The sequence below is a fragment of the Dermacentor andersoni genome, chromosome 7, assembly GCF_023375885.2.
Source record: "Dermacentor andersoni chromosome 7, qqDerAnde1_hic_scaffold, whole genome shotgun sequence".
Lineage (NCBI taxonomy): Eukaryota > Metazoa > Arthropoda > Arachnida > Ixodida > Ixodidae > Dermacentor > Dermacentor andersoni.
In genome coordinates, this window is record NC_092820.1 from 174,833,275 (window position 1) to 174,859,888 (window position 26,614).

General features: G+C 42.6%; 1 protein-coding gene across 8 annotated transcripts in view; it reads left to right on the forward strand.

Annotated features, from left to right (window-relative positions):
* gek (serine/threonine-protein kinase gek) overlaps positions 1-26,614 on the forward strand; it is a 336,626-nt gene that overhangs the window by 228,052 nt on the left and 81,960 nt on the right. For all 8 annotated transcript variants that reach the window (XM_055071676.1, XM_055071677.1, XM_055071678.1 and 5 more), the window contains 9 exons: positions 1,260-1,384; positions 2,772-2,877; positions 6,481-6,629; positions 9,348-9,457; positions 12,198-12,388; positions 18,129-18,200; positions 19,012-19,117; positions 22,390-22,461; positions 23,252-23,316. In XM_055071676.1, coding sequence (XP_054927651.1) covers positions 1,260-1,384; positions 2,772-2,877; positions 6,481-6,629; positions 9,348-9,457; positions 12,198-12,388; positions 18,129-18,200; positions 19,012-19,117; positions 22,390-22,461; positions 23,252-23,316 — 996 coding nt within the window. The remainder of the gene's footprint in view (positions 1-1,259; positions 1,385-2,771; positions 2,878-6,480; positions 6,630-9,347; positions 9,458-12,197; positions 12,389-18,128; positions 18,201-19,011; positions 19,118-22,389; positions 22,462-23,251; positions 23,317-26,614) is intronic.

Genomic DNA, 26,614 nt, shown 5'->3' on the forward strand with positions numbered 1-26,614 from the left:
ATGCATCTTGTTCGCCGCACACTTTTGCAACGATGTCGTGTCGGGCCTTGAAGCGAGTCAGCCAACCTGTGCTTGCCTTAAAATCATCAATGCCGAGCATGCAAGCATAGTTCAGTGCCTTTTGCTGCAGCATGCTTCCACTGATTGGCATTTTCTTGACACGCATGTCAAGGAACCATGTAAACAACGCCTTTTCAAGATCCTCGCGTGCAGCTTGAGTCAACTTCTTCCGTTTGGCGGACGCCCCCGCGGAAAGAGCACTGGTGATCGCGTCCTTCGACTTCAAAATTGTCGACGGCGTGCTGTTGGAGATGCCGAACTCTACTGCAACGTCTCCTTTCTTTCAGCCGCTCGAAGCCTCGCTGATGATTCGCGCCTTCACCTCCAAGGAAAGAAACTTCCACTTTGTCGCCATGCTGGCCGTGCGCACAAGCACAATAGAAAATTTGTGTCACCGCGTTGCGCCAGCGATCGCGTGACCTAGGATGGATACGGATTGACTGTAGCTCCCGTTTTGCAAAGTGGGCCTGCGCCTTGTCGCAAGGCGGCTAGCCCCATCGTCATCACCACTAAACAATGGCGCCCCTCCAGGAGTTTGTTTATCGGCAATGGTGCAGTGGGCGCACGTTTTCGGTGAACCTAAGCGGCGTGGATGTACAAAAAATTGCAGACGGTTGGGGTTATGTTTATTTTATCGCAAAACCAATTTTAAAGCCCAGCTCAACCAAGTGAAAATTTTGTTGAAGCGAAAACAAGCCCGAAAAATTGTTTGTTGGGGCGAGAACTTTTTTGCACTGACTTCTATGGCTAGCTGATGGGGAATTGGAAATATTTCGTTGAAGCGAAAATTTCATTGAAGCAGCGTTCGTTGTAGCGTGGTTCGGCTGTACTCTTGAAGAATGTTCAAGGGCAGTCGAGAATACAGACGAAGTAAGAAGACACACAAATGCACTTGTGTGCGACCACTTGCTTCATTCATGTCATCTATTACATTTGTACATTCTTCAAACAAGACGATGGGTTTACAGGAATACTGATACTTGAAATTATCAACGTTGGATGCACAGGGGAAGCCCAGGCAAGGGCCATTGTATTGACAAGAGTACTTGTTTTTGTCTATGAAGACCAGTCCTTGAGTTGAAATGGCTCCTGGCTGAGGCTTTCTTTGCTTGCATAAAGTTGATCATTTCAACGTTTATCAGCATGGCATTAGTAGTGTTGACGACGTGGTGATGTTGAGGCCGCATTTCGCTGTGCAGCTTACGGAGACGTTGCGGAGGCAACTGGAAGAACGTCGTTGCCTGGAGGAAGAGATTGGCCAACTGAGGGAGAAGAAGGAATCTGTTGCCCAGTGGGAGGCACAGATCAGTGAGATCATTCAGTGGTGAGTGTTTCCTCACCACTGCTGAGTCGTCATGTGAAGAATTGAAGAAATTATGTTGGGACTCTGTGACAGAACGGTTTGCAGTGACTTCCACAAATTGCAAAAAAAGAGATAAAAGTAAAAAAATGTTGAATGTGGTAGGTAGTATTCACAACACAGTGCCACTATGTGAAAGTTTGTTGCATTACACGAAAAATGTCATACTTTTTCGTGATGTATATAATGGCCCATTGTAAAGGGAATACCCGCTTAGTAATAAAGCCAATATACCGAGAACATTCTTGCACCTTTTTATCAACAATAAATGGCTTATGTAATCAAATGGACATGCAATAATATGTAAAAAAAAACATAGCCCGTGGGCCTTTATATTATATCTCGGTGGTAATTATTGCCAGATCTCTAAAGGGCAAGTTATACTCCAGTGTGTTCAGCACGGTGAACTGCGCCGACTGTCGCGTCTATGTCACATCAATGATGCCGAGCATGGTGAAAATTTGACGCTCTACACTCCAACCAACTGCAGCTGCACTGGCACTGCATGTTGCCACAGCAACCATCGCACATGCGCAGAGAGCCATCCTGCGCCATCCATTCCCTGTGGCGTGCACTCTCGCTGAGCCACTCTGCGCTTGCATGCACAATGCCACATGCGTGCACTTTTTGTTTCTGCTCTGCCTCTACAAGCGTCGTTCTACAACGTGCGGGATTTCCTGTTGTCATTGTTGACCGCTGTCCTGTCTCCAATGTTGGCCTGGACATACCCTGCGCAGCGGAAGAAAAAAAATGGTGTCCATTTAAGCCCATCAAAATAAACTGTAATCCTGACTAAGTTAACAATTTATTGTGGACAGCCGGTCCAACCAGTGAGATCAGGCATGTTTCACACATGGCACGGCAGTATTACCCTGAAATAGACATATAAGCACTTCCCACAGACTTTCTCCAACCGTGCTGTGTGTGCTCTATATTCCCAATTTAGTGCAGTAAGCCTAGGGTTTTGTAGGGTAACCTCCCAGCCTTAAGACTCGTCGTCGACGTTGGAAAGCGCCTGGCAGCACCAGTTACGCCAGCTGCGTCGTGCATCTGGAGCATAGATGTCAGTCATTTGCCAGCACAACGTCTCTGAGGCTGATGCGTGTGCACACATTATGCTGGAGTATAACTTGCCTTTACCTGTGTGTTCCCTATTACAGTGAATCATACTGTGCAAGGTAAAAGTTCATCGCATTTTTGTCCGGTCTGTTTGCTCTGTGTTGTAAACTATGAGTGCAGGGTTATTTTAGATTACTGTCATGTGATGACTGATTTCCTAACCTTGTGGCAGCATTGATTAGCATTTGCGTTTCACAACTGCACATTAACAGTCTTGCTGCTTTCTAAACAGGGTGAGTGATGAGAAGGATGCTCGTGGCTACCTCCAGGCGTTGGCTACTAAGATGACGGAAGAACTGGACTACCTCAGAATGAGTGGCCTTCCCACGCCTACTGCGGTAAGGCTTCTTTTCTTGCGATCTTATGTACCTTATAGCCATCGCGATAATCCTTTTTCTATATTTGCCTGCATGAAATGTTATATTCTATTAGCTGTCATAAACGTACTGTACTCCCAACATGAGGACGATCAAACAAACTCATAGTATGTGTTCTTGTCAGCTCCTGTGAACATCAGAGTGGCTATAAGTGTGCTGAATGTAGAAGAGCAATGACCAAGCAGTTGACCCACCAATACAGTCTGCGCTCGTTGTAATGGGCTCTTATAATTCAGTGAGAAGAGTCTGTTGTATTCGAAGTCTGTTCTATCCAAAATTAGGGCCACGGTATGTTGTGAAAATTTTGGCTACCATTAACAACTTTTCTACACTCAAAAAGTTTCTCAAGGAGTCTATCAGAGAGCTGTCCACTTACACTGACCAAGTGTCATGCTCAGTTTGGTTACAACAAACTGAATAAACCATGGTAGCGCTGTTGCAACAGTGACATCACGGGCAATCACAGGGCTATCTGGCTTGTTGCTTTTAAAAATTTTTTGACGCTGCTGAAAATTATGGAACATTGCACGTGCTTGTCTGGACCAGAAGCAGAGTGCGAATGACCCAATTTCCCAAATTAACAAGGGTGAAATTAACGAGATCTTTAGTGCGAAACAATACCCACTGTTGAATCGCGCTTTGGCTGAGAAAGTCTGGCTGCCTGAGCAATGCAGTGTTCTCTACTACGTTATGTATACTATGATTGAAGTGAAAGTTATTGTATTATTGGTACAGCTTCAAGTTTGATTGTGCACATTTGTTGATAAGAAATATTTGAAAACTATTTTTTAAATATTCAGTCCTGCAAATAATGGCTCTTCTCAAATCAATTGGAACAACATTCAATTCATTATTCAAAAGTTTTGAACACACACACACACACACACACACACACACACACACACACACACACACACACACACACACACACACACACACACACACACACACACACACACACACACACACACACACACACACACACACACACACACACACACACACACACACGCACGCACGTACACACACACACACACACACACACACACACACACTTGTGTGTGTTTCTTAGTGTTTGTCATTGGGTTTCACGAAGCCATGGCTCTGTTACCGCCAACATCAACCATTCACCATGACGAGTAACAGGAAACGAACAGAATTGAAGGAAAATCCTTACGTAATACAGCCAGGGTGTTACTAACCGTGAAAACCAGGAATTCTCAGGGATTTTGAGTAGTCTGGAAAAACTCATGGAAAACTCAGGGAATTTGTGCCTCTATCAGGGGAAATTAGCTGTAACTTTATTGAAAGGTTCAGAAGTCGCAGTAATGCTGGCTCGAGTAACAGACAGGAATTGTAATGAATCGTCTTTGATGCCCTGTCGTCGGCTTAATGAGTTGCCAATGCACAGTCAACAAGCGACTTTCTGGATTCCCAATAATTTGGACGGCTTCGCGGCACCACCACATACCCCATAGAGTCAATGTATCAGAACGTCTGAAATTTCGGACGCAAGAACTTTTCGCTATCCGATTTTCTGGACATTTTGCCGTGACCGCAGGTCCGAAACGGCATTAATCAAAGTCGCCACCGCTGCCATTTTTATCACCTTGCCACCTTGAACCGGCGCTCTCGCATGCAGATTCGCACGAAGTCGTAGCCACCACTGCGGCAATGCTAGGCCTAGCTGCTTCGATGTTCGCTATGAAGCTTCTTGCCGCTGGGTGTTGTGTTCTTTATTGAAGGAATTCGCTGCTTTCAGTAATGGCATGGACTCCGCCTCTGTCTGTGGTCCTCGCGATTGGGCTTGGAAAGCACGGTGCATTGCATAATGCCGGTTCCCGAAAGTCAGCTTCGCCTCTGTACAGAAATGTTACTTGGTGAAGAAATGTTACTTGGTCTTTTTTATCTCTCTTTTTTTAGTTTATCATTATAAGAGGCAATTACATATCTTCGCCACGACCGTCCGCACGGGGACCCTCTTAAAATGGCCACAAGCGTGCAGGTTATAAACTACCCGGTTTCTCCAGTTCCATGTGCCATGTGTGCGGTTTAACTGAGCTCAGATTGGTCGGCCTTGACTGATCGAAGAAGGCACCACTGTAGGTTAAACGAGGCATACAACTCCCGTCTCCCTAGTGCTTAGGCTCGCTGCGTTCCCAGAAAACTATGAGGTCAGTTACCTCTCCCCGCCCCCCCATTCCCTCCTTCTGGGTAGCTCTAGTATAATCACTGTCCAAAGCTGTAGAAAGCATGAAGACACCACTCAGAGCCATCAAGGTCGCCTGCTTTGTACGAATCTCAGCACAGTAGTGCGACTGAATATTCTGAATAGCCACCCGGTAACGCGAGTGTTCGGACGACAAGAGACAAGCAGACGCGACGAGCAGATCATACGACACTCAGGGCCTCTTGGTAAGCGCTGAAAAACTTTTACCTTTTAATTTTTACGCACAAGTGTTAAGCGCTGTTCACATTTAGCAAAAATGTATCGTGTACCTAGAAAAAGAGCGTCGCATCTATCTGCCATCTGTGTAAATGCATCTGCAGCTGGGGTTCAGCGCACTGTCACATGATATTTTCAAACCCACCATGTAAAGCCAAAGCTAGTCTTGTGACGGGTCGCTCAAAGCTATGACAAGAGACCGTTGTGCGCCTACGATCGGCGTTCGGAATGAGAGGCCACCATGTGGTGTTATGCAATGATGGTGGCCGTGAACCATGCAGCGATCATTTCATGCACTTGCTTTGGTTGGCGAGGCATTTTGTCGGCTTTCTGAGGGTTGTGCGACCAGTTGAATGGATCTGCGTCGATTCGATAACCATAACTTAAGTAGCTGCACCCGACAACGAATCTTCGATTAGGCCTAACGGGCTAGACGGTGTGGCCGTGACGAAAATTCGCTGCCAGCCGATGTGATAACGGGTCATAAACTGTCGTGTAAATCTTGTCGTTAATATGTTCCTATGGGTGGCACAGTGATTGGTGGCTGTTGAAGCGGCATTCGGGTCCGTGGTCGACCAGCCGGCAACTACCGTGAGCATGCGTGCAGAGTTCGTCGATGTTCTTGCATGTGGGTAGAGAGCTTCCAACTGCACGAATCTGCATGTGTAAACACCGAACTCGCGCATTCGATGCGATCAGCATGCCTTCCAGTGGTTAATAGGGCCAATATTCACACATGCTTTCATGCTTTCTATACGCACTGATGTGTTAGTTCCCTCTGTCCGCATCGCGTTAATCGTTTCAATCAGTATCTTCGACCAGGATGAATCGTGTACCAGACAGAACGCTGCGTGTCTCATGGCACTGACCACAGCTAGGTCATTGACCGCAGGTACCGATATTCGAAAAATAGTATATTAGGTATTTGATTCGTGAATTGATCAACTTATTCAAATGTTCTATATTAAATTCAAAATTGAATATTTGAGTATTTGCACATCCCTAATAATAATAACAATAATGAAAAGAATAATAATTTAAAAAATAATTAATGTTTGGGTCAAGTGCTCTCCTTCAGGTCAGTGATGTCAAAGATGTCATGTGCATTTGAAATGCAGGACAAGAATTGGCGCAACCGACGCTCCCAGAAGCTCGAGAAGATGGAGCTACTGACGCTACAGTCAAACCTCCAGAGTGAGATTCAGGCCAAGCAGGCTGTCAGTGAGGAACTCACACGTGTCCGTGCTGAACTCGTTGCCCAGCAAAAGTGAGTTTGTGTGCACATCTCAGACCTTTTGTGATAAAGAAAGACAAACCCTGATTGTGACATCATCTTGGCATCGCCAGTCTTTTGTGAAGGACTTATTTCAAGTGGTCATTCGAGCGTATAACCCATTGCCATCATTTTCGTTGTCAAAAATTAATGTCAGTATGCATATGTGATATGTGTGGATTTGTGATTAAAAAAAACAACCCTGGTTGTCATCATTTCTTGCCTGAACCATTCTTGTATGAAGGACTTACTCGATATGTTCAACCTGGTGCTACAGCGATATCTTTTTTCATATCATTTTGATTGTCAAAATTTTATTCCAGAAAATACTGCTTGTTGTTGATAAGAACATGCTTGAAACATGTTAAAGCTCATGCTCGGTCCATATTTTTTTTTAGATGATGCATACAAGTGGTCCTTTTAAAAGATTTTGCAGAACCCAAAGGGTATTGTCTCAAGAGAAATGCACAATGAATGCTAATGGCCAATACAGAAAAAAATGAGAATGATGGTGCTAATGATAATGCACTGTAGCAGGAAAGCGTAATTTACTTACAATGATCACAGTTATTTACAGTTAGTGCGACAATTTTTTAATGTCTATGCAGTGTCTGCAAAGGTTGCACATTAACCTTTAACTTTTAAAGTCCAAGTTGTCGTGATCGAAAATCAAACTGATTTCTTTCAATAGGTGAAGCGCCAATAGTGACGGCACACAAGAAGAAATACAGACAGGGCAAGGCGCTACTTGCAACTGTTTATTGAAATCACAGGTGGCTGATTATATAGCATGAGGAGAGGGGAACGGAAAAAGAGGGACATTGAATATGTGAATGCGCACGTGGGAGAACACTGAGGATAAAGGGAATCACGCTTAATCTAAATCTAAAACTTATCTAAAAACATGCTTTCATTCGTGTATATATTCAACGACGGGGTACTGACACAGTTGTCCCCTCTTTTCTTAATCTCGTTCGCCTCCAACAATTCACGCGCAACAGAATCTTTACTTTTATACATGATTGTCGTATCATGAAGCCTTGCTTTACATACTTGTTCATCCTCATTCCCGCAGGCCTTGCAATGAAGCGGCAAGTTTGAACCATATCCATTTTTCAATGAAAGCTTATGATCCCGCAGGCGTTCATTAATACATCGGCCAGTTTGGCCGATATACTCTTTTCCACGCTTATTATTACATAAGGGGGGGGGGGGGGCAAAAGTATCAAGAATCACTATGGTCATTATTATACAATGGTTAACTCATTTGTACAACAGTAAAAAATACTTAGTATACATGCTAGTAGACGATGGGCAAGAAAAATTAAAAACAAAACAAAGTAAGGTATGAACTGGCAGTAGAAATGGCAACACAACCGGCAATATAACAGAGCAGTAAAGAAAAGTTAGACGTTAGAGTAATAGCGTAGTAGTGGTATGCTACAGGTTTAAAAAAACATGACAATAGGTGTCTAAATTTATCTGGATCACTTTCATTCACTATGCTGTTGGGTAGCGCGTTCCACAATTCAATAGCACTAGGTAAGAAAGAGTTGTTGAAGGGATTAGAGAAACCGTGAAGACGTTGTAGACTCAGGTTGTTAAAGAAACGCTTCGAAGAGCGGTTGGGCAGAAGTAGAAGCGTGTTCCTGACATGTGGGAAATTATAATAGAGTTTGTGGAAAAGGGAAAGCTGTGAAATCTTCCTACGAAGTGTTAGGCTAGGGATGCTGAGTATATACCACTGAAACAATTTTTGCAAAGCTGCAGGGCTGGTAATTCTGTACAGCGTGTCTACAATCAGGGAAAGCCTGGGAATTTTCAGGGAATTTGTAAGTTCTTGAAATTTCAGGGGGTAAAGATGGGAATTTTCATCTTGGGTGCTTTAAATCAGGGAAGTTGGTACTTACAGTGTGTTATGGCGAATATAATGGTATAGTAGAAGGAAGCGATGGTTCCAACTAAGCCTATGCAATCCACAAATTATGGTGTCTTTCTGGTTGATGGGCCGGGTAGTTGGAGCATGCATGGAACACAGTGTGTTCTGACTGACTGATGTCTTATTGGTAGTTGAAAATCATGGGCTGGCAGTAACTTGGCAAGCTATAAACCACTTCTTTCTTTATTGTGCCTAAACCGCCAATGTCACAGTCTGCCAGGGAATCTGAAAATTCCAACATAGTAGATACCCTGCTTTAATTTTCATATTAGCAGCCTCTAAACAGCACCTAAGCAGATGATGCATGCATCCCATGGTTGGCAGCTTTGATGCAAGTCCCAGCACATCGCCTGTGAGGGTTATCAGTGCGCTGTGTGCACCCGTGGGCCACCTAATCAGTGCAGCCACCTAACCTTGGTGGTCATGCCAAGGAGCTGTGCATTCTATGTCATGTGTCACTTCCTGTGAGCAGTAATGGTGGCATTTTATTTTCACTGTTAGTACCAAGAATGACTATTTTTGCTAGTTTTTTGTGTTGCTTACACTCGTATTTCGAACAACAAAATTTTGCATAGAAGCTCCTCTATATTTACAGTATCTCAAACTAAGCTTCATAAGTGGTCCAAAATTTTGTCTCCGTTGACCCTTTTAGCACATTAAATAAAAATGCCTTTTACTTCCTTTTACAATATTTTTGCTTTAGCATAGGTCATGCATATGTGATAGGAAGCCTTGAAGCCACATCCTGAAATTAATCCTGTTCTTGTACACAGGGAGCAGCGAAAGCTACAACAGGAACTTGACCATTTTCGAAAGGAGTCTACGAAGAAGGACTCCCAAATCCGAGATCTGCAACAGCGCTTAGACGCAGCAGGAGACGGATGTGAGTTTCATTATTCTTTGATCTGGTTTGGTTATTCTTTGACCATGATTACGCTACCTTTGATTGCTTGACATTCTAACAGTTGTTCCTGTCTCAAATGGTTTTCTAAGTAATGTAAACGTGTAGGCTAGCTGGTGGGTCACCCCTAACATGCTTACAGTGCAACGCAAAACACAGACAGAAGCAAGAAACAACATGGACAGCATCCACTTCCAGCTCACTTTATTTCTTGCAGAAAAAAAAAACATTTGTATACAACAATAGAACATTTATATGAGGAACATTTATAAGTGTTCTTTCTACAAGTAAAAACATTTGGAGGCCTGTGCTGTCCATATTGTTTTCTTGCTTCCATCCACGTTTTGTTTTGCACTGTGAGTACATTGTCTTGTTTTGTTTTAATTCAAATTTTATTATTTCTTTGTATTCTTTGGGTTACTGGTGTATGTTTTCCCAGCTCACTCAGTTGAAACAGTTAACATAGTCTTTCTTCCGGAAAAAAATTTAAATAAGTACTTAGTTGGTAGTCTACCATTTGTGAAAGTTATCAGTGACTCAGCAGAGCATTGGTTCAGGCTAGTTGGTAATCCTTATTCATTAGTGTTTTAGTGCAGAATCTACAAGGTAACACACAGAGACATGAACGGAACAGGCGCTAACTTACAAATAACGTTTAATGCCAAATGTTCTGAATATATAGTCAAACCTCGATTTAACAAAATCCTCAATGTAACACATTATTTTTATTTCCCAATTTTAATTGCACTTTTAAACCATGTTTTTTTTTTTGCTATTTAACAAAGTACTTTTGTCACACGGTCTTGATATAACGAGGTTTTCCGCTATTCGAAGCATGTACTTCGGGCCTCTGAGGCTAGTAAATTTAGCAAAAATCTAAAGTAAGTCGACCAAGGCACGATTCACTTGTACATGTCCTCTTGCGTAAAACGTTAAATTAGCAGAACCATCGTGCGACCTTTCTGCATTCAAGTTGTGCATGTAAGCAACACTCTTGCTCCACCTGTCGTGGCACAGCAGTGTTTCATGCTTTGTTCCCTTCATTATGGATGTGGTTGGCGGTGTTGCGGTCGTTGCTTTTTTGGAATGCCTCGATAGACACAGAACTGTGAGCGCGGTGAGCACGTTTTCTGGCTGAGCTGACAGACAGCGTACCAGCAGAAAGCTAGGTTCTGAATGCCCTTGGATGCCCTGCCGCGGTACGCGGGTGCACATTCAAAAGAACAGGCATTGGGTGCACTGTCAGCTTACAAGCAAGACATGACATCAACGCTCATCAAGAAATGTCAGATGAAGCTGACTGACTTCTTCGAGGTAACATGAACGAGATTGCTCTGAATAGAAGTGTTGGCACTTGAAAGCCTGTATTTTTTTTAGACTGCAGGTAGCTAATGATGAAATACTATCAACTCAAATGACCTGGGAAGCTAGGCTGTTTTTTTACTGCTGAAATACCAAAACCTCGACTTAACAAAATTCGCAATATAATAATTTTTTTTTTCTGCAAGCATGACTTCGTTATATCAAGGTTTGACTGTTCAGCAAAACAAGCAAAAAGAAAAAAAAGAACATAACTAATTACTTGATTGTACGAACATGTGCGCATTACTAAGCGCTTATTACGAGCTCGTTCTGGCATCGTTCTGTCTGCCCTACGTACATCCTGCCACACGATAGTGGTATTCGATACACAACACCTTCGGCACATGCAACAAATATTTCCTTGTGCTTTACTTTGCACTCCTTCTTTTGGTTTTCTACTGGTGATATCATCCTGTACAACTTGTCCGGGGCTGACTTGACAACATTTTCTTTCTGGCTTCTTTGTAGATTCTGCTCTAAGGCACTAATAATGATCAGGGACCCTTTGCTTTTGGCGAGCAACTTGTCAGTACCAAAAATAAATAAATGATGCCAAACTTATCTTTTTTAATTTTGTGTGTAAACCTTGCCACGCTTGACATTGTGGTGGCATCAGAGGCTTCACAGGAATATCCCACAAAAGTCTGAAGGGCTAGAGTGTGTTTATTTTCAAATGTGGTTCATCTTCTATTATTGAGCAACTAACTGGTCAATTACATGCCAAGTCTTGCAGATAAGGCAGCGCTCGAACACCTAAAACTTTCCCAATGAAATTTGTAAGTTGTTTTTGGACTGCGTGTGTATTTTGCCACAGTATCTTCGTCAAAAAAATGAACTAATAGTTTCAATAGCTATAGATCCTATCAAATATTTCCCGTTTACATGAAGCTGTTTGTCATAAAAATATTTATTTATTAGCAGTTGTTTTTGCATGTGGCACTTTGAAACTTGACTGAACAATTCAACATGCTGAAGCAAGGCCTTCTTAGAATGTCTATGCAGAGTTGGGCACTTTCACTTACACAAGTAACTTTTAAATACATTTTTCTGTGACGTGCACGTTTACCGAAATTAGCAAAATTTAAGAGAGCCTCACGTGATTGCTTTGTTCTTCTCCTCAGAAATATTGTGACAAAATAGTATATGTAGCATAGGGAAAAGCCGCAAAGTTTGCCAGGTAAATCTTATGGTTGAGCAAGACCACATCTGAGATACTTCGCTTGGAATTGACCTTAAGTGGCTTGCAAGCTTGTCCTGTGCACTGAAATGAATACTTGACTGATTGTTTAGTTGATGTGCAAACACTGCCTTTTGCACTCTGTTCAAACTTAATTTGTTGCTCCTGGTGTTCCGGTCACAGTCCTGGAGCGACCCTCTTCGCAGATGTCTTTTCTGGACCAGTTCCTGAAGGACACGTCTAGGTTAAATCACAGTGACAGCGGCGAGTCACCCGACCAGGTCACCAATGACACTGAAACCGAGCTCGAGGGGGGACCTCACTCGCCACCGCTTCCCCCTGTGGCGGTCATCAACAAGACAACCAGCGCTGAGGTGCGGTTCACTCCTGCGGGTTTCTGCAGAACTACTACGTCAAACACTTGTCTTTGCTTCGTGTGTTGTCGACAAATTCGACTTCGCCCTGCCATCTGCTAGCAGCCTGGTTAGCTCAGATGGTAGAGCGGCTGCCCCGGAAAGGCGGTGGTCCCAGGTTCGAGTCCCGGACCAGGACGAATTTTTCTTCAACTCTGAGGCTTTTCTTTTGAGGAACCCGTATGGGTTTCCTTTGTAGCAATTGCTACGAACGGGTGGATGTCTGATTTCCCCTTTATCAAATGCAAATTTCTGCTCAAAACTATGCCAAACACAGAAAATTTACGAAAATTGCGCTATGCAGCGCCACAATCGCTTCGGCATGTTTGCTCCGGCAGTGGCCGCAAACAGTGAGCTGATTCGTTCTCCAAAAAAGAGTGCAGCCATCAACGTGCCACATACCGCCCGACCGCGCCTCCTGCACTGTTTCTCGGAATTTTCGCGCTTATAGCACTGAACTTTTCAACGCTTTTGGCAAATGGTCATGCACTCCCGGCTGTCGTTGCTACTGGCGGAACGGCTAAGGCGGCTATTTCGAGTGTACTAGATTACGGGTGAGTGCACCGAGTGGCGCAGCATGCCCTATAGCTGAGGCGAAAAACAACCAGAAGTAGGCTGAGTGTGCTGTGAGTGAACTAAATGTTAAGGAAGCGCATGCTGCAGCGTGTTCAACAGGTGGGCATCTCCATCCCCAGGGCCGGTATAATGTAAAACTATTCCAATCTGTTGTTATGCCCATTGGGTAAGGCCTGAGCTATTTTGACATAATCGCGAATTTGGAATAAGAAGTCGCCGAAGCATCGATTCCGATAGCAAGTTAGTAGACAGCTATACGAAGTAAGGATAGTAGTTTAATCGGCCGTATAAACTTGTGAACATTCTCTTACTAACCAAATTAACAAGCATGGTGTCACACGAGCACAAGCAAACATGAACGCATCTCACTCGATGACCGCAGAAACTCGCTGTCAAAACACTGTAGTGAGGAAGCGCGGCAGCAGCAGTGAGCGAATTCACCTTCCTGCTGTTTTTCACTTCAACGCGAACTAAGCAGCAAAAACACAGTGCACACGAAGCTATCAGCACTCGCACTCTGTCCCCGTTGCAGATCGCTTTCAATATAGAGCCCGTGCTGCTGCGCCATACCTAGCGGCCGCTGGAGTAGAACACACTGCCTCTCTGTGGTGCCTTGTGCGCGACGGAAGAGAGCATGTTTCCTTCCCGCTTTCCTTCCTTGCACGCCCGAGATTGAGCCGCCATCGTCGGCTCACTCTCGCACACTTTCACTCTCGCATACAGCGTACGGCGTGCAGTGACGATGTTATCGCCCCTGGACTTTATACGGAACATCATGGCGACGGCAGAAATACGCCTGGAGTGTCCATATAATTGCTATCGCAGTAAAATCAGATTGGAATAGTTTTACGTTATGCCAGCCCAGGGTTGATCGCGGCTCTCTGGGTCTGCGGGGACGTATGGTCACCCACAAATTATGTTACTGCATCCATTGGACCACGTAATTTGAGAACATTTTCTGCTATCGTCATGAGTATCGGTGCTGGAATATATAGTTTGATCGTAGTGCCACCGATGTTTTCAGCTTTACTGGAAAGCATGCACCGTGCCGCCTCTCTACCCACTCTTCCATATTCTAGTATGCTATAGCTACAAAGCGCACTTCTATGTGCGTTGTGTCGGTTTATTCTGTGTTTCATCGTGGTTTCGAAGTGTGCTGCCGTATTCCATATTCGATTACTCTACCAAAATGCAGATTGGCCTGCTTCAAATTGCTCCAAAATGAAATTTAGCCTGCTCCAAGCTGCTTCAAGCTCCTCCCAAACTCAATTTACTTGTTCCAGAAATTGCTCTAAAATGACTTTCGGCAGTCCCACCCCTGGGAAATGGATGGAGCTGTACAACGATACCAGGATACCTGCTTTCCTGTTTTCCCTCATGCCACATCAACTGGTTAATTCTGATTAAATCATTATTCAAAAATTGGAGAGTTAGAATTGCCCCGCACAAGGCACTGCAGGTAATAAAATCGCCTCCAGTGCTTGTCGAGTGGGTGCCGCATTGTTACAGTTGACTTACCGAGGGGGGGGGGGGGGGGGGGGGCGAGCCTTTATTTATAAAATGGAGGGTGGGCTGGGTCACCTTGCCCCCCCCTGACTTTAAGCACTGCGGGGACTCAAACTCACTGAAATTCTACTCAGCCCGGCCCACTCGGACTCAGACTAACCAAAGTTCTACTCAGGCAGGCTCACTCTTACTTTAACTCTCGAAAATTGTGCTCAACCTGTCTCACTCAAACTCACCAAAATTCTACTGTGCCGTGCTCACTCAAACTCAACTCTGAGTGAGCATACTAAGAAGTGAGTTTGTTGACTTATTTCATTTCATTTGTTTACTCCCAGTGCCTTCGGCATTACAGAGGTGGGTAATAAACAAAAATACATGTGTAGTTGGCAGATTAATGAAAATGTTCACATACAGCAGACTTGAAGGCGTCGTGTACTGGGATGGACACGACAGAGGTGGGAAGGTGGTTCCGGATCACGCTAGTCTTCGGAACAAACAAATCAAAATAAAGATTAGTCCTACAGCTTAGCACGCCAGCTTTGAACTGGTGGTCCATGCGGGATGGAAAGTAGGTGGGAGTAATAAAAAGTGATTGCTTTAGAGTTTCATTGGTGAAATATATTTCGTGAAAGAGACATAAATGAGAAATACAACAGCATAAGAAAAGGTCAGGAAGATCAAATGTTTTCTTCATAAATGTTATACTGGCTGAACGAGAATAATTAGAAAATATAAAATGAACAGAGCAATTTTAAATGGATTTGAGGACTTGTATGAGTGATTTTTTGTCGGGATCCCCAATGGAAGAGGCACAGTCTACTTTCGGGCCACAAGAGTCTTATATAGAAGCAGTTTTAGGAACACAGGAGCCAGGGAGAAATTACGGCGAAGGATACCAAGTGTTCCATTAGCATTATTAGTGATATGTTCAATGTGCTTTTTCCATGATAGGTTAGCAGTAATGTATGCACCAAGATACTTATAATCGGGGACAAAAGTTAAAGGTGAGTTATTAACCCTTTCGCTGTCGGACCTTTCTGGCCGTGACGCACCCCCAGTGTCGGCTTGGTTTCAGGGAACGAGCATAACAGGGAATGAACATAGCAATTTATTTTTGATTATGATTGGTATACAAATAACATAGTCAATGCAATATGCACATTTCAATGTTCTGCAGTTGTTATTAGTAAACATCATCATCATCATCATCAGCCTGACTATAACATCCGTTCAACATCCGAATCTGACGATGCGGAACTCATCTCTTCGTCGCGTTAGACGCTGTCCAAGTCCAAATCCGAGCTCGGCTCGTATTCTGAATCGTAAGAGCCACCGCTCCAACGAACAGACGAAGGTCTTGCGCCGCTCAGCTATCCGAAAGTAACCGCGCGCAGGGAGGATGCGCTTTCAGTCGCCCGCGCAACGGAGATAAATGGGACGTTGCGTGATCAAGAAGAGGGAGATGGAAAAAGGCTAAAACAAAGTTCGAAGGGCTTTACGTTTACTGCTGCAAGTCGGAAGCGAGGGTGCGGCGAGAGAGCGAAAGCAGCAATCGAGTCACCCTTTTCGGAGAGGCAACGGCGACGCGTGCACCTGAACTTGATGCGCCGTAGCAGACGCACCAACAGAAGAAAAATAAAAACCTTCAAACTGGCGGAGATGGCAGAACAACCCTTGAACCCATAACCACACGCGCGCGACGCATGATCCAGCAAACGCGGAGCCACCGCGCCACTCAGCAAAAAGAGAGGGGGGCGTGGCAGTCTCACCGTACTCTTCAATACATGTACTAACACAGGTCGGGGCGAAAATACGAACTTGTAGGAAGAGTCAACAGATGGCGTGGCCAAGTCCGGGAGCGCCAGCTTTGCGCTCAGGCGCGAAATTTTGAATGCGCGATAGAGAACGTACCGGTACGTCAGTGACACTGTGGGGGGGAAGCGCGATGACGTACCGGTACGTCCGTGACAGCGAAAGGGTTAAGGAAGGAGGTGCATGAAGACTGGTTAGGCGTATGCATTATTCTCATTGCTTTCACTTGCCAATATTTGGTTCCATAGACTGGGAGATATTATCCAGATCAGATTGAAGAGCGACTGCAACAGAAGTTTTTGATATTTGTCTATATAATACACAACCATCAGCGTAGAGTCTAATTTGTGAGTCAGTGGAACCAGGAAGGTCGTTAATATAAATCAAGAAAATCGGAGGACCTAGTACGGAGCCTTGAGGAACTCCGGATGTTATGAGGCATATAGGTGAGTCACAGTCATTAATTGTAATGTACTGGGTATGCCCCTGCAAAAAAGCACTCGATCCACTTCACCAGATTAGTATCAAAATTTAGTTTACTTAGCTTGAAAAGTAGTAGTTGATGTGACACAGCATCGTATGCCTTCGCAAAATCTATAAAGATGCGATCCACAAATGATGAACAATTTGAAATGGAAAACAAATCATTGGTAAAAACGAGCAGTTGAGTTTCGCAGGAGTTGTGTTTGTGAAAATCTTACTGATTAGGTGTGAAGAAACGGTTCGATTCGAGATGGGACATTAGGCTAGAATATATTATGTGTTCAAGCAACTTACATGGAACTGACCTATGGTTAAAAGCGCCCACATTGTGCCCCACAAATAATTTCTACAACATGAAGAGTGTTGTGCTCTGCTTGGCTAAGCACCAAATGTGTGTTGAACCATGGCACATAAGAAAAGTAGATTTTGCAATCCCCTAATTGCAGCTCACTGAAAAAATGACGGCATTCATTAGCAGTGGTGGTGTCGGGGTTACAAAAGGTAGTGCAGCTGAACTCGTTGCTATCCCACCTTGAGGATGTAGTCATTTCCACTGTTCGTATTTATCTAATTGATCTAGTTTTAGTTGTCTTAACGGCCGAATTTGGAATGTTGTCAGAAATGTTGATTTCACGGAGCCCCGAAACAACATTTCTGCCATGGAACACAACTTGCATGGCTGACTTCTGAAGCACGTCTTTGCCGAGGTGGGCGTAATTGCCAGTACATACTCGTTGTCTATCCACATTCTCGAACAAAATGCAACATATCAGTCGTAACAATCTGCTAACAGAGTGCGCCGATTGATGAACTGTAGTTATTTGAACAATCATGCAAACTATTGAGCTTTCTAAAAGCTAGTCTGCTGTTACGTGTGTTGTCTTGAGACAGGTGGGCAAATTTTGTAGCAAGTATTTTATTTTTTTATTTCTCATGTTCTCGTAACAGATAAGAAAAGAATAAAATTGAACTGGAGAAGCTTATTATTACATTACCTTTTGATCTTGTGCTGCCCGTCCCTATGATCCTCGTCATCAACCTTGCCGCCCTCCTCCTTGCCACCTGCACCAGTTCAGATGCCACTGAAGCATATACACAGTCAAAATATGTTTCAGGAGTACACACTGACTGTTTTATTTTTGTTAACCACTCCAATTACACGGCTGTGCACACCTGCACATGTCTGTACTGTATGCTGCGCTAGGACCAGACTCCCAATCGGCTACGACTCTCATGGCCTGTCTTTTCTTCTTTTCTGTTGTGCATTGTGTACCTCCTCAGCTTTTCTGCTGAGTGACTCTGTGTTGGATGCATTTTCTTGCAGGAACACAGAGGAATCAAAATTTCATCGCCCATTGCTGACATTCGCTCTCAAATAACCGTTCTTACACCAAAGGTAGGTTTCCTTTTGCTAAGTGATTCTCGGTGCTTCAGTTGCCAATTCTGATCTCTATGTGTAGAAATGCACGCATAAACAGCAGCTAGTTTTTCTGCCTCAGATGATCTGTTCCTCAATATCTGTAAGGGGCTTTGTAGTATCCAAAATTCCTAATATAGATAGCTTTTTTTTTTTTAAGACCTGTGTTCACTACGAGATTATACCTTGCCTAAAATTAGCATATCAGTGAAATCAGGTATTGTTTGTACCTGAAAAAGCTGCCAATAATAATGCACTACAACACACACTGCCATTGTCTCTAGAATTTATCTAAAACAAGTCGAGACTTATGCTTTGGTCCACTGTAACGAGGATTGAAATACAACATGCACAGCATGATTATAATTTTGTTTTTTTGGAAGAAACTAGGACAAAAGATGGTTTTTTGATCCCTTATCATTCACAGAAAGTTTTAAGAGAATTACTTCGAGCTCTTTCTGTTATATATTGGCCACATGTTACAGTAGATATGGACAAAACCTATTTAGTATCTAACTAAAGAAATGAGATTGTGAGTAGACATTCTTGGGTTTCTTTCTATATTTGCTGTCAAGCATTTCTCGCATTCTTTATTAGTTTATCTTGCATTGAAAATTTATATATATATATATATTTATATATATACACATGTTCGAAGCAGGATGAACTAATAAACACACACACACATGTGTGCGTGTGCTTGTCTCGCAGTGATTTTGAAATAAAGGTGTGCATAGAGAGTATTGTGTTAAAAGTGCACTTCTGGTCTCCTTCCTTCTGTCTTGAATAGCCCAAAGCCCACCAGTTTCTAGTACGGACCTTTGTAGCCCCTCTAAAATGCAATCACTGTACTTCCCTTATGGTTGGACTCATTCGTCAGGGGGCTGTCTGTGAAGGTAAGCAGAACAGTTACTATTTTTTATTGCTGACTTTATTCTGTTGTTTCCATGTTGTTGCATTTTCCATATTGTTTTTTCCTCAAATTTCTCTACTTTTACATCTTTAGAGGTACTGTATGGTCCACTTTTGAAGAGAACGTTCTGTTAATATTTGGCTATCAATTGTGGCTGAAATGTAACCTGACGGCATGCAGACTAATTTTTAATACATAAATGTCAGCTAAATGTGTCCAGTCAGTCATTTCTCTCTCAATAAATTAGAAGAAGTGTTTGAGTTATGTCGGATTTATTACCAGCAAAGTGTTCCCTTTTACAGTGAACCATACTGCACAGCATGGAGATGCAAGATGTACAGGAGAGCAGATGCACACACTGCCATGTGTCTCTGTTCTCCTGTTTGTCCTGCATCTCCACACTACATCTAATCATGCATCACTAATAAGGCCAGCATTGCACTGTCTTGTGTTTTCTGTTGTTTCTCTGTCGTTGCCATTTCTGATCACTTTCTTACAATGTTTGCCGATTTCACTCCCACTTTCTAATGTTTTCCTATTGTTGCAGTTTCCTCATAGCATTTGGGCACTTTGCCGAAAGAAGAACCAAACGAAATCAAAACTTCATTATGCCAATACTGGCATGTGAAAACTGCATGCAACAGCTTATGCTATGTCTGCTTTATGACAAACTTGTTCAATTGTGTTTACATTGCAGTGGAACCTCAATCATGTGAACCTATGGGGGATGGCACTAAAAATTTTTATCACCCAAAATTCAGTATCGACATGTTTGCACAGCGCAAAAGACGAGGACTGAAAGAACGACACAACACAGGCACTGGCTTAACTGATTGTTATTTGCAATATCGTCAGAACTATATACATGAGCATGTATATAGTTATGTATATGTATAGTTCTGTTATGTATATGTAAACATGTCGATATTGAATCACCAACTCACCCAAGCTTCCACCTTACCCAAAATTCCTATAACCCAAAACGTAAAAAAAAAAATCTAAAAATTGCCAACTTGGTCAAAAAATTTTCTTTTTACAGCAAAGCTGTATATGGCTATGATCCCAGGATTCTTTCGCTTCCGTTGACAGAAAGCTATGATCATCAATGGCTCACACCCTTGTAAGCAAGCAAAAAATGCAATGGCTCATACCCCCATATGGCAGAGGCTACAAGCACTTGGAAAAGTGAAGTGAATAGTGCGTGCATTCTTTGGAATCACGCATACGACATACAGAACAGTGTATGTTTGAATAAAGACCAAGCTCAAAACAAGCAACTGAACCACATAATGGATGATAAGGCGCTTGTGATAGCATGCAAAGCACTTAGGGCTCCCCACATACGTGTCCCAGTAAAGATTACTAGTAAAGATCCTGCTGCGACGCCAGCTTGCGGCGTGGGGTGTGATCTCCCTAGCCTTTCGTATATAAAATAACCAGCCTAGCAACTGATTTCAATGTTCTTGCAGCACCACTATGGGCTGCGGCGTGCTGTAAAGATTGCCATTGCTCCCATTCCTACCATTACTCTAAAATAGCACTACTACCATTACTCTAAAGCCATAAAGCATTGTGTATGCCCCTCAGAAGTTGTAGTGGTGGTTTTCAACGGCTTTGCTGGACATCCACTTTCGCAGGCCTGGGGTGGCGAGTTTCTTTTTAATTAATTCTTTTCCACAATTTTAAGACCTTCTTTTATCTCATGGTGAAATATTATGAAGAAGTACACAGCAGAATTTGAGAAAGCTGCACTTCTTTAGTGTGTTGTTTTTGAAATTTGGAAGAAAATGGGGTTTCAGGAGGTGCTGTTGCACCGCTGATCGCACAGCTTTCCCTTTACACAATGCCGCCACCTTTGTGTTGTCAAAGACACGAGAGATTGGAAATTCAGATAGCCAAAGCACTGTATTTCTCCACGCAGAAATAATACTGAAAAAAAAAAGTGAACAATCGCAGAAAGGGAGAACTAGCGTCACAATTCATTACTGCATTTGCATGGAATGCAGGGATAGCTCCTATTGGCTGACACGGTTGTGAATAACTGGTTTGCTTGTTTTGCACACATTTTGGCAGCAGCCAACTGTGCAGTTCATTTGTTCAATGGCCAACATTGCAGGATCTGTCTGGTTATCTAGAATTTCTTCTGTTGCTGCGTCATAGCCAGATAGTTATAAGGACACGATTTGTGCAAGATAAGGGAATCTGTTTACTTTCCTTTCTGGCGACGAAGCTGCTTCATAACATGAAATCTGACGGGTGCAAAGGTAGAGAAGTTTCTAATTCTCAACGGGTCCCGAAGACGGCAGAAGGCATGGAATACAGAGATAAGGTCTACCTAGTTAAAGAAATGCCGCCAATCTTGCTGACACAAGAAGACTGGGTCGTGTGTGATTGCCAGCTCCTGATGAGATTGTCACTGAAGAAAGCCAAGGATTTCATAAATATGTAAATGAGATGTAAAGAAACTAAAGAAAGTGTCGCAAGTAAAGAAAGCAAATGCCTTTTTTGCGGGGACGGGGGGAGGTGGAGCCAAGGGGGGTGACCAAGGTCGCTCTGACAATAGGATGCGACCAGCGCATCGATGTGGACACTCTGCTGGCATGACAACAGCGAGTGCTCGGCGCTACAGCCGCACTGGCACCTCCTTGCTGGCTCCACTGGAGATCATGAAGGATCATATAATTTTGTAATCTGCATCTGCATATAAAATGCAATCTGCATTTTGCAGTTTGCAGCATCCGAACTTTAGCATGTTGTAAGCTACCAATGCATTTGTGCCGGTACACATAAAAAATTTTTATCGCGAAATCCGCATCAGGCATGATCTTATCACCGAAATTCTACAGGATATTGATTGTGAAATTTAAGTGCATATAATGCCACTACATTTAGCTGTCGCTATCAAGTACTAGGAGATCATTCTCTTTTAGCTCACATATTCATGCTGATTGTTATGAGCATGAATAAAGCATATTAAGCACAGGTGCTACGAAAGTGTAGGGCCAGAAAAGGCTCCATATTGGTACATCTGCGAGAGTCATTCTTGTGAGTGCTGCTGAAATGCAAACACAATGTGCAGTGCACATTGCTAAGATGAGAAAGTGCATGTTCCTTTGTAAAAGCATGCCAGAACAACTTTCTCGCAAAAGGAAAAACTTCCTCTGAAAAGTGGCATCTACCTTTCACACATATTTTGCAAACAAATGAAAAAGAAGAAAAAAGAACCCAGGTTTTCTCATCTTTGGCATTGTGCAGTATGCGGCTTCGCCTGCCATGTCACTTGCCAAGACAAGGTGCCTGCAGTGTGTCCTGTGCCCATGGACCAAAGTAAGATGTGTTTAAATTGCATCGTAACAGCATGCTTAATTGTGGCCTGTCATCTCTTGCACAGTATTTGTCAAAGAAACAAAGCCACAAGCAGCAACAAGTAGCTCAATCATGGCTGCCTAGAAATAACTCCTGGTGCTTGAAAGCTCCGTTGGGAAAGGACATGGGTTTGACTCCCTTTCATAAGTTTTCCTACTATGCATATGCGATGGGAAACCAGCCAGACATTCCAGAGTTAGCTGTGGTCATACATGTGGCATCTTTTCCTTATGACAAAGGCTGTACATTGTTAAGATTGCTCAAAATGTAATTGTATAGACATTGAACTAATTGTTCAGCAAAATATGGTTTTGCATGTCAGTTGCAGCGCTTACTGCTCAAATTCAGAGCATAAACTTACCTGTTTTTGGAATTGCTGGACTAGCTCTTGCTGCATTTGTGTGAAGGGGAGCCCTGTCCGTCTTTCCTTCCGTACAACTTTAGCACTTTCCGTCACACAAATTACCTTTTTTTTTTTATTTCAGTTTGACATTTTAGTAATTTATTCCGAATGCTTTCCTTGCCATTTTTCTTTCTCTGTTCTTTTGTATTCTATTTTTTCATTTCTCTCTCTCTCAGCTTTAACATGTTAGCTCACAGATGTTGAAATTGCAGACATTCCTTGATGTTTCTGTTGCTGTTTTCTATGAAGCAAGTCGAGAATAACAAAAAACAAAACGATGCAGTAGTCTTGTTGTTGTGGTAGTCTTTGTGATATGTTGAAAGTACATGAGTGTCACCTGCTTTTCAGCGAAGAGGCCAGTAGGGATTGATCCTACGCGAGGTGTTGGCACAGCTTACGAGGGTTATGTGAAGGTAAGTGCCAAAGTGCAAATTCATTTTAACGATACTTCTGTAGCACATTATTGCTGGAAATTGTACTGCATCTTGATCTCACACAAATGAACATTTAGGGAGTTGGAACTTTTAACCATCAGACAAGAGAGCTGAATGTTGTTATAATGAAGTCCCATCCAACACAAATACCTCTATTATGTATTCATATCATAAGAAGCCAACAAACACTGACACCAAGGACAGCATAGGGGAAATTACTCATGCCTAATAAATGAAATATAATGAATGGACAGGAAAGTGGATGAAAAACCAACTTGCCACAGGTGGGCAACGATCCCACAACCTTCGTTTGTTGGCTTCTTATGATATGACTAACAAAAATCGGGCCCCTCGGTTAACCCCCTTTCTTTCTTCACATCTATTTATATATTTGTTACTTGCCAATATCAGTGAGAAAATGTTTGTTTTGTTATATCCAATAATCTTTTATATTTATATTTATTATATTAAGGTTTACGTGTTTAAGAAAATAATGAAGGAAACATGTAAAGCTGTAATATCTCTTTAATCATTTCATTAATCCTCTCAGGAGGGGTTCTGTGACATGTCATCAGTTCAGTGAAAAACAGTTATGAATACTGAAGGTAAAATTTTACTGAAATTAGACTTGTTGGGGACAATTGAAGTTAGACTAACTACACAAACACCAACGAACTAATTAATAAAGGGAAAATGAGACATTCACCCTATTGTAGCAAGTTCTAAAAAGAAAACCCATATGCGTTCCTCAAAAGAAAAGCCTCACAATTGAAGAAAAAAAATTAATTAAAAAAAATTGCGAGTTTCTGCAGAACTATTACGTCCCCAACCAACCAACTTTTTCAATTCAGCCATTGTTTTGCAACTTGGTTAGAATTCGATAAACCTATAAGCAGCAGACATTTAAGAGAATCACAGTGCTTTGGCTTTTCAGTTCTTAAATTTGGGTAAACCTCATCTTTGTCACCGTGTGTGTTTCAAAGAGAACCACCAAGCCTTTTTGTTGAAGATCCTAATATAGTGGTGAACAAGACATTATCATTTGCATTCATTCTCTGATAGCATATCTGCAATTAAAAACAGAGACTAATAATACATGGGTTGCATCACATGAGGCAGGCATTCCAACGTCCTGATTGGCAGCTTGCTGATATCCTTGAACAGAATAGTATATAATAATAAGCATACATAGTTTAACTGGTTTGTTCATGGTGTGCAGGACCAACAGTGCAATAGACAGGACACTGTGAATTGTTCATATCCTGTCACTTGCAGTGTTTTGTCCCTTCAAGTATATCTTTAGTGCATCCTACAAGTAGCCTGTAAGCTTAGAGGAAAGCATAGAAATTTGAAAGAATGTTATGAACTGTGCAGTGAGCAATGGAATGAGAAATGGTAAGCATAATGTTAAGTGCAAGCTTTAACTATGGATCGATTCCCCATTTTTCTGCATATATGTAAAATTCAGAAATGCTCTCGTAAGCATCCACTCCATCAATATGAATTAAATTTGTTGCATTTAAGAGAGAAAGCTGAATACTGACTGCAGTCTCGTATTTTGCGACCCTCGTCTATATACCTTATATGCTGTAATTAACATACAATGTAATAATAAAAATAAACTGATAAAACTGCTAAACTGTAAGAAGCAGAATTTTGATTGAATAGAGATCAAGATTAAGAAGTGCCATTGGGCATGTCATGCAGTACGTGGGGCTGATCGCCAATGATTTTTAGAGTGACTGAACGCGCACCAAGGGAAGAGAAGCACTGACAAGGACGGCAGAGGATTTGGTGGTGTGATGAACTAAGGAAGTTTGCAGCCACAGGGCGACACATGGCAAGGGATAACCATGGATTGTTGGCCTCTGCCTTCGTCCTGCTGTGGGCATAAATTAGACTGATAATGATGATGATCATGATAATACTATAGCGTCAAACGCTGCACTAGAGAAAGATAGAGTGAAGGGAGAGGAACATCTATTGGGTTTAGGGGTATACAATTAGCCATTTTTGAGAGCGAATCAAATACGAATTGAATGGTGTCAGAAGTGAATCGGATATTGAATACTTTTTGACTAGTTATCAAATAATGAACAGTCATTCTCACCATTAATATAAAAACAATGTTCACATCACAGCACATCTACAATGTTAGCAAGCCTCTGTCGTTATATTGCAAATTATGAAGCGTTGTTTGTAAAAAGCACACACAAAGCATTATATTAACACATGCCATGGCATAGGAGTCATCCGCTGTGGCACGTACAGGCTTGAGGGGTTGGAAAAAGAGGAAGACGTTTTCGTTGTCTGTTTTCCGGTAAAGACGTGGACTCCTGGCTGTCTCTGTTGTTTTGCCCGTGACAATATGAATAAATAAAAATAAGCAGTTTGTTTGCATAGAAAGGACTGTGGAGTGTGAACTACAGTAGTTTACCCAGAAATGTCTGGCTCCCTGATTGACGTATAGTGTGCTCTGCTACTTAATTTCTTTTGTTTTATGTCTGCTACACCCGCTGGGATGAATTTTATCGCAGTTCTGCTCGAAATTCGCATTTGATCAATCTCGAGTGACGATTTAAATTATTTCAAAACAATTAGAAAAACATTCGCCTTTGTCAATCATGACTATTCAGTTTGAGGGCTGAATCTAATTTGACAACATTCTATTCGTTATTCAAAAGTTTTGAATATGCACACACCACTAATTGGATTCTAGACACTGTCTGGGGAGAACTGGATGCTCTAGTGATGGTTCAGGGTGATGGGAGTAAGGTTGTGATGTTGATGACATTGTCTCATTTGTGGTTGGTTCGCTTCCTCTGGTATTATGAGCCTGAGGGCTACAGTAACTTAGTAAGGTGAAAGATTGGGCCTGTTGGCTTTACAACATGAGCTTATAGCTGTGCAAACTTAAGATATATACACAAAGAAAGAGACACACTGGAACAAGCGCTAACTTCCAACTATCAGTTTTTGTTTATTGGCCAGGTTTATATTGTCACGTAGCAGGGACGGTAAAGAAAACAGCAAAACTGGGAATGATGAAACTAGCATTTTTATTGGGCGAACTTGTGCCCTCAAAAACAGGCTACACTCAAAGAACGGCGATAGCGGTGAACACAGCCAGTGATTGTCAAAAATCTTAACTGCTGGTCAAACGCGCTGGCTTTTATACACGAGCCATAGAACGTTCCAGAGTAATGGCAGGTGCCCACGCGTTTTCCAGAAAGTTCTAGACCATTTGCGTCTTGCATACATGCAATCGGATTACACA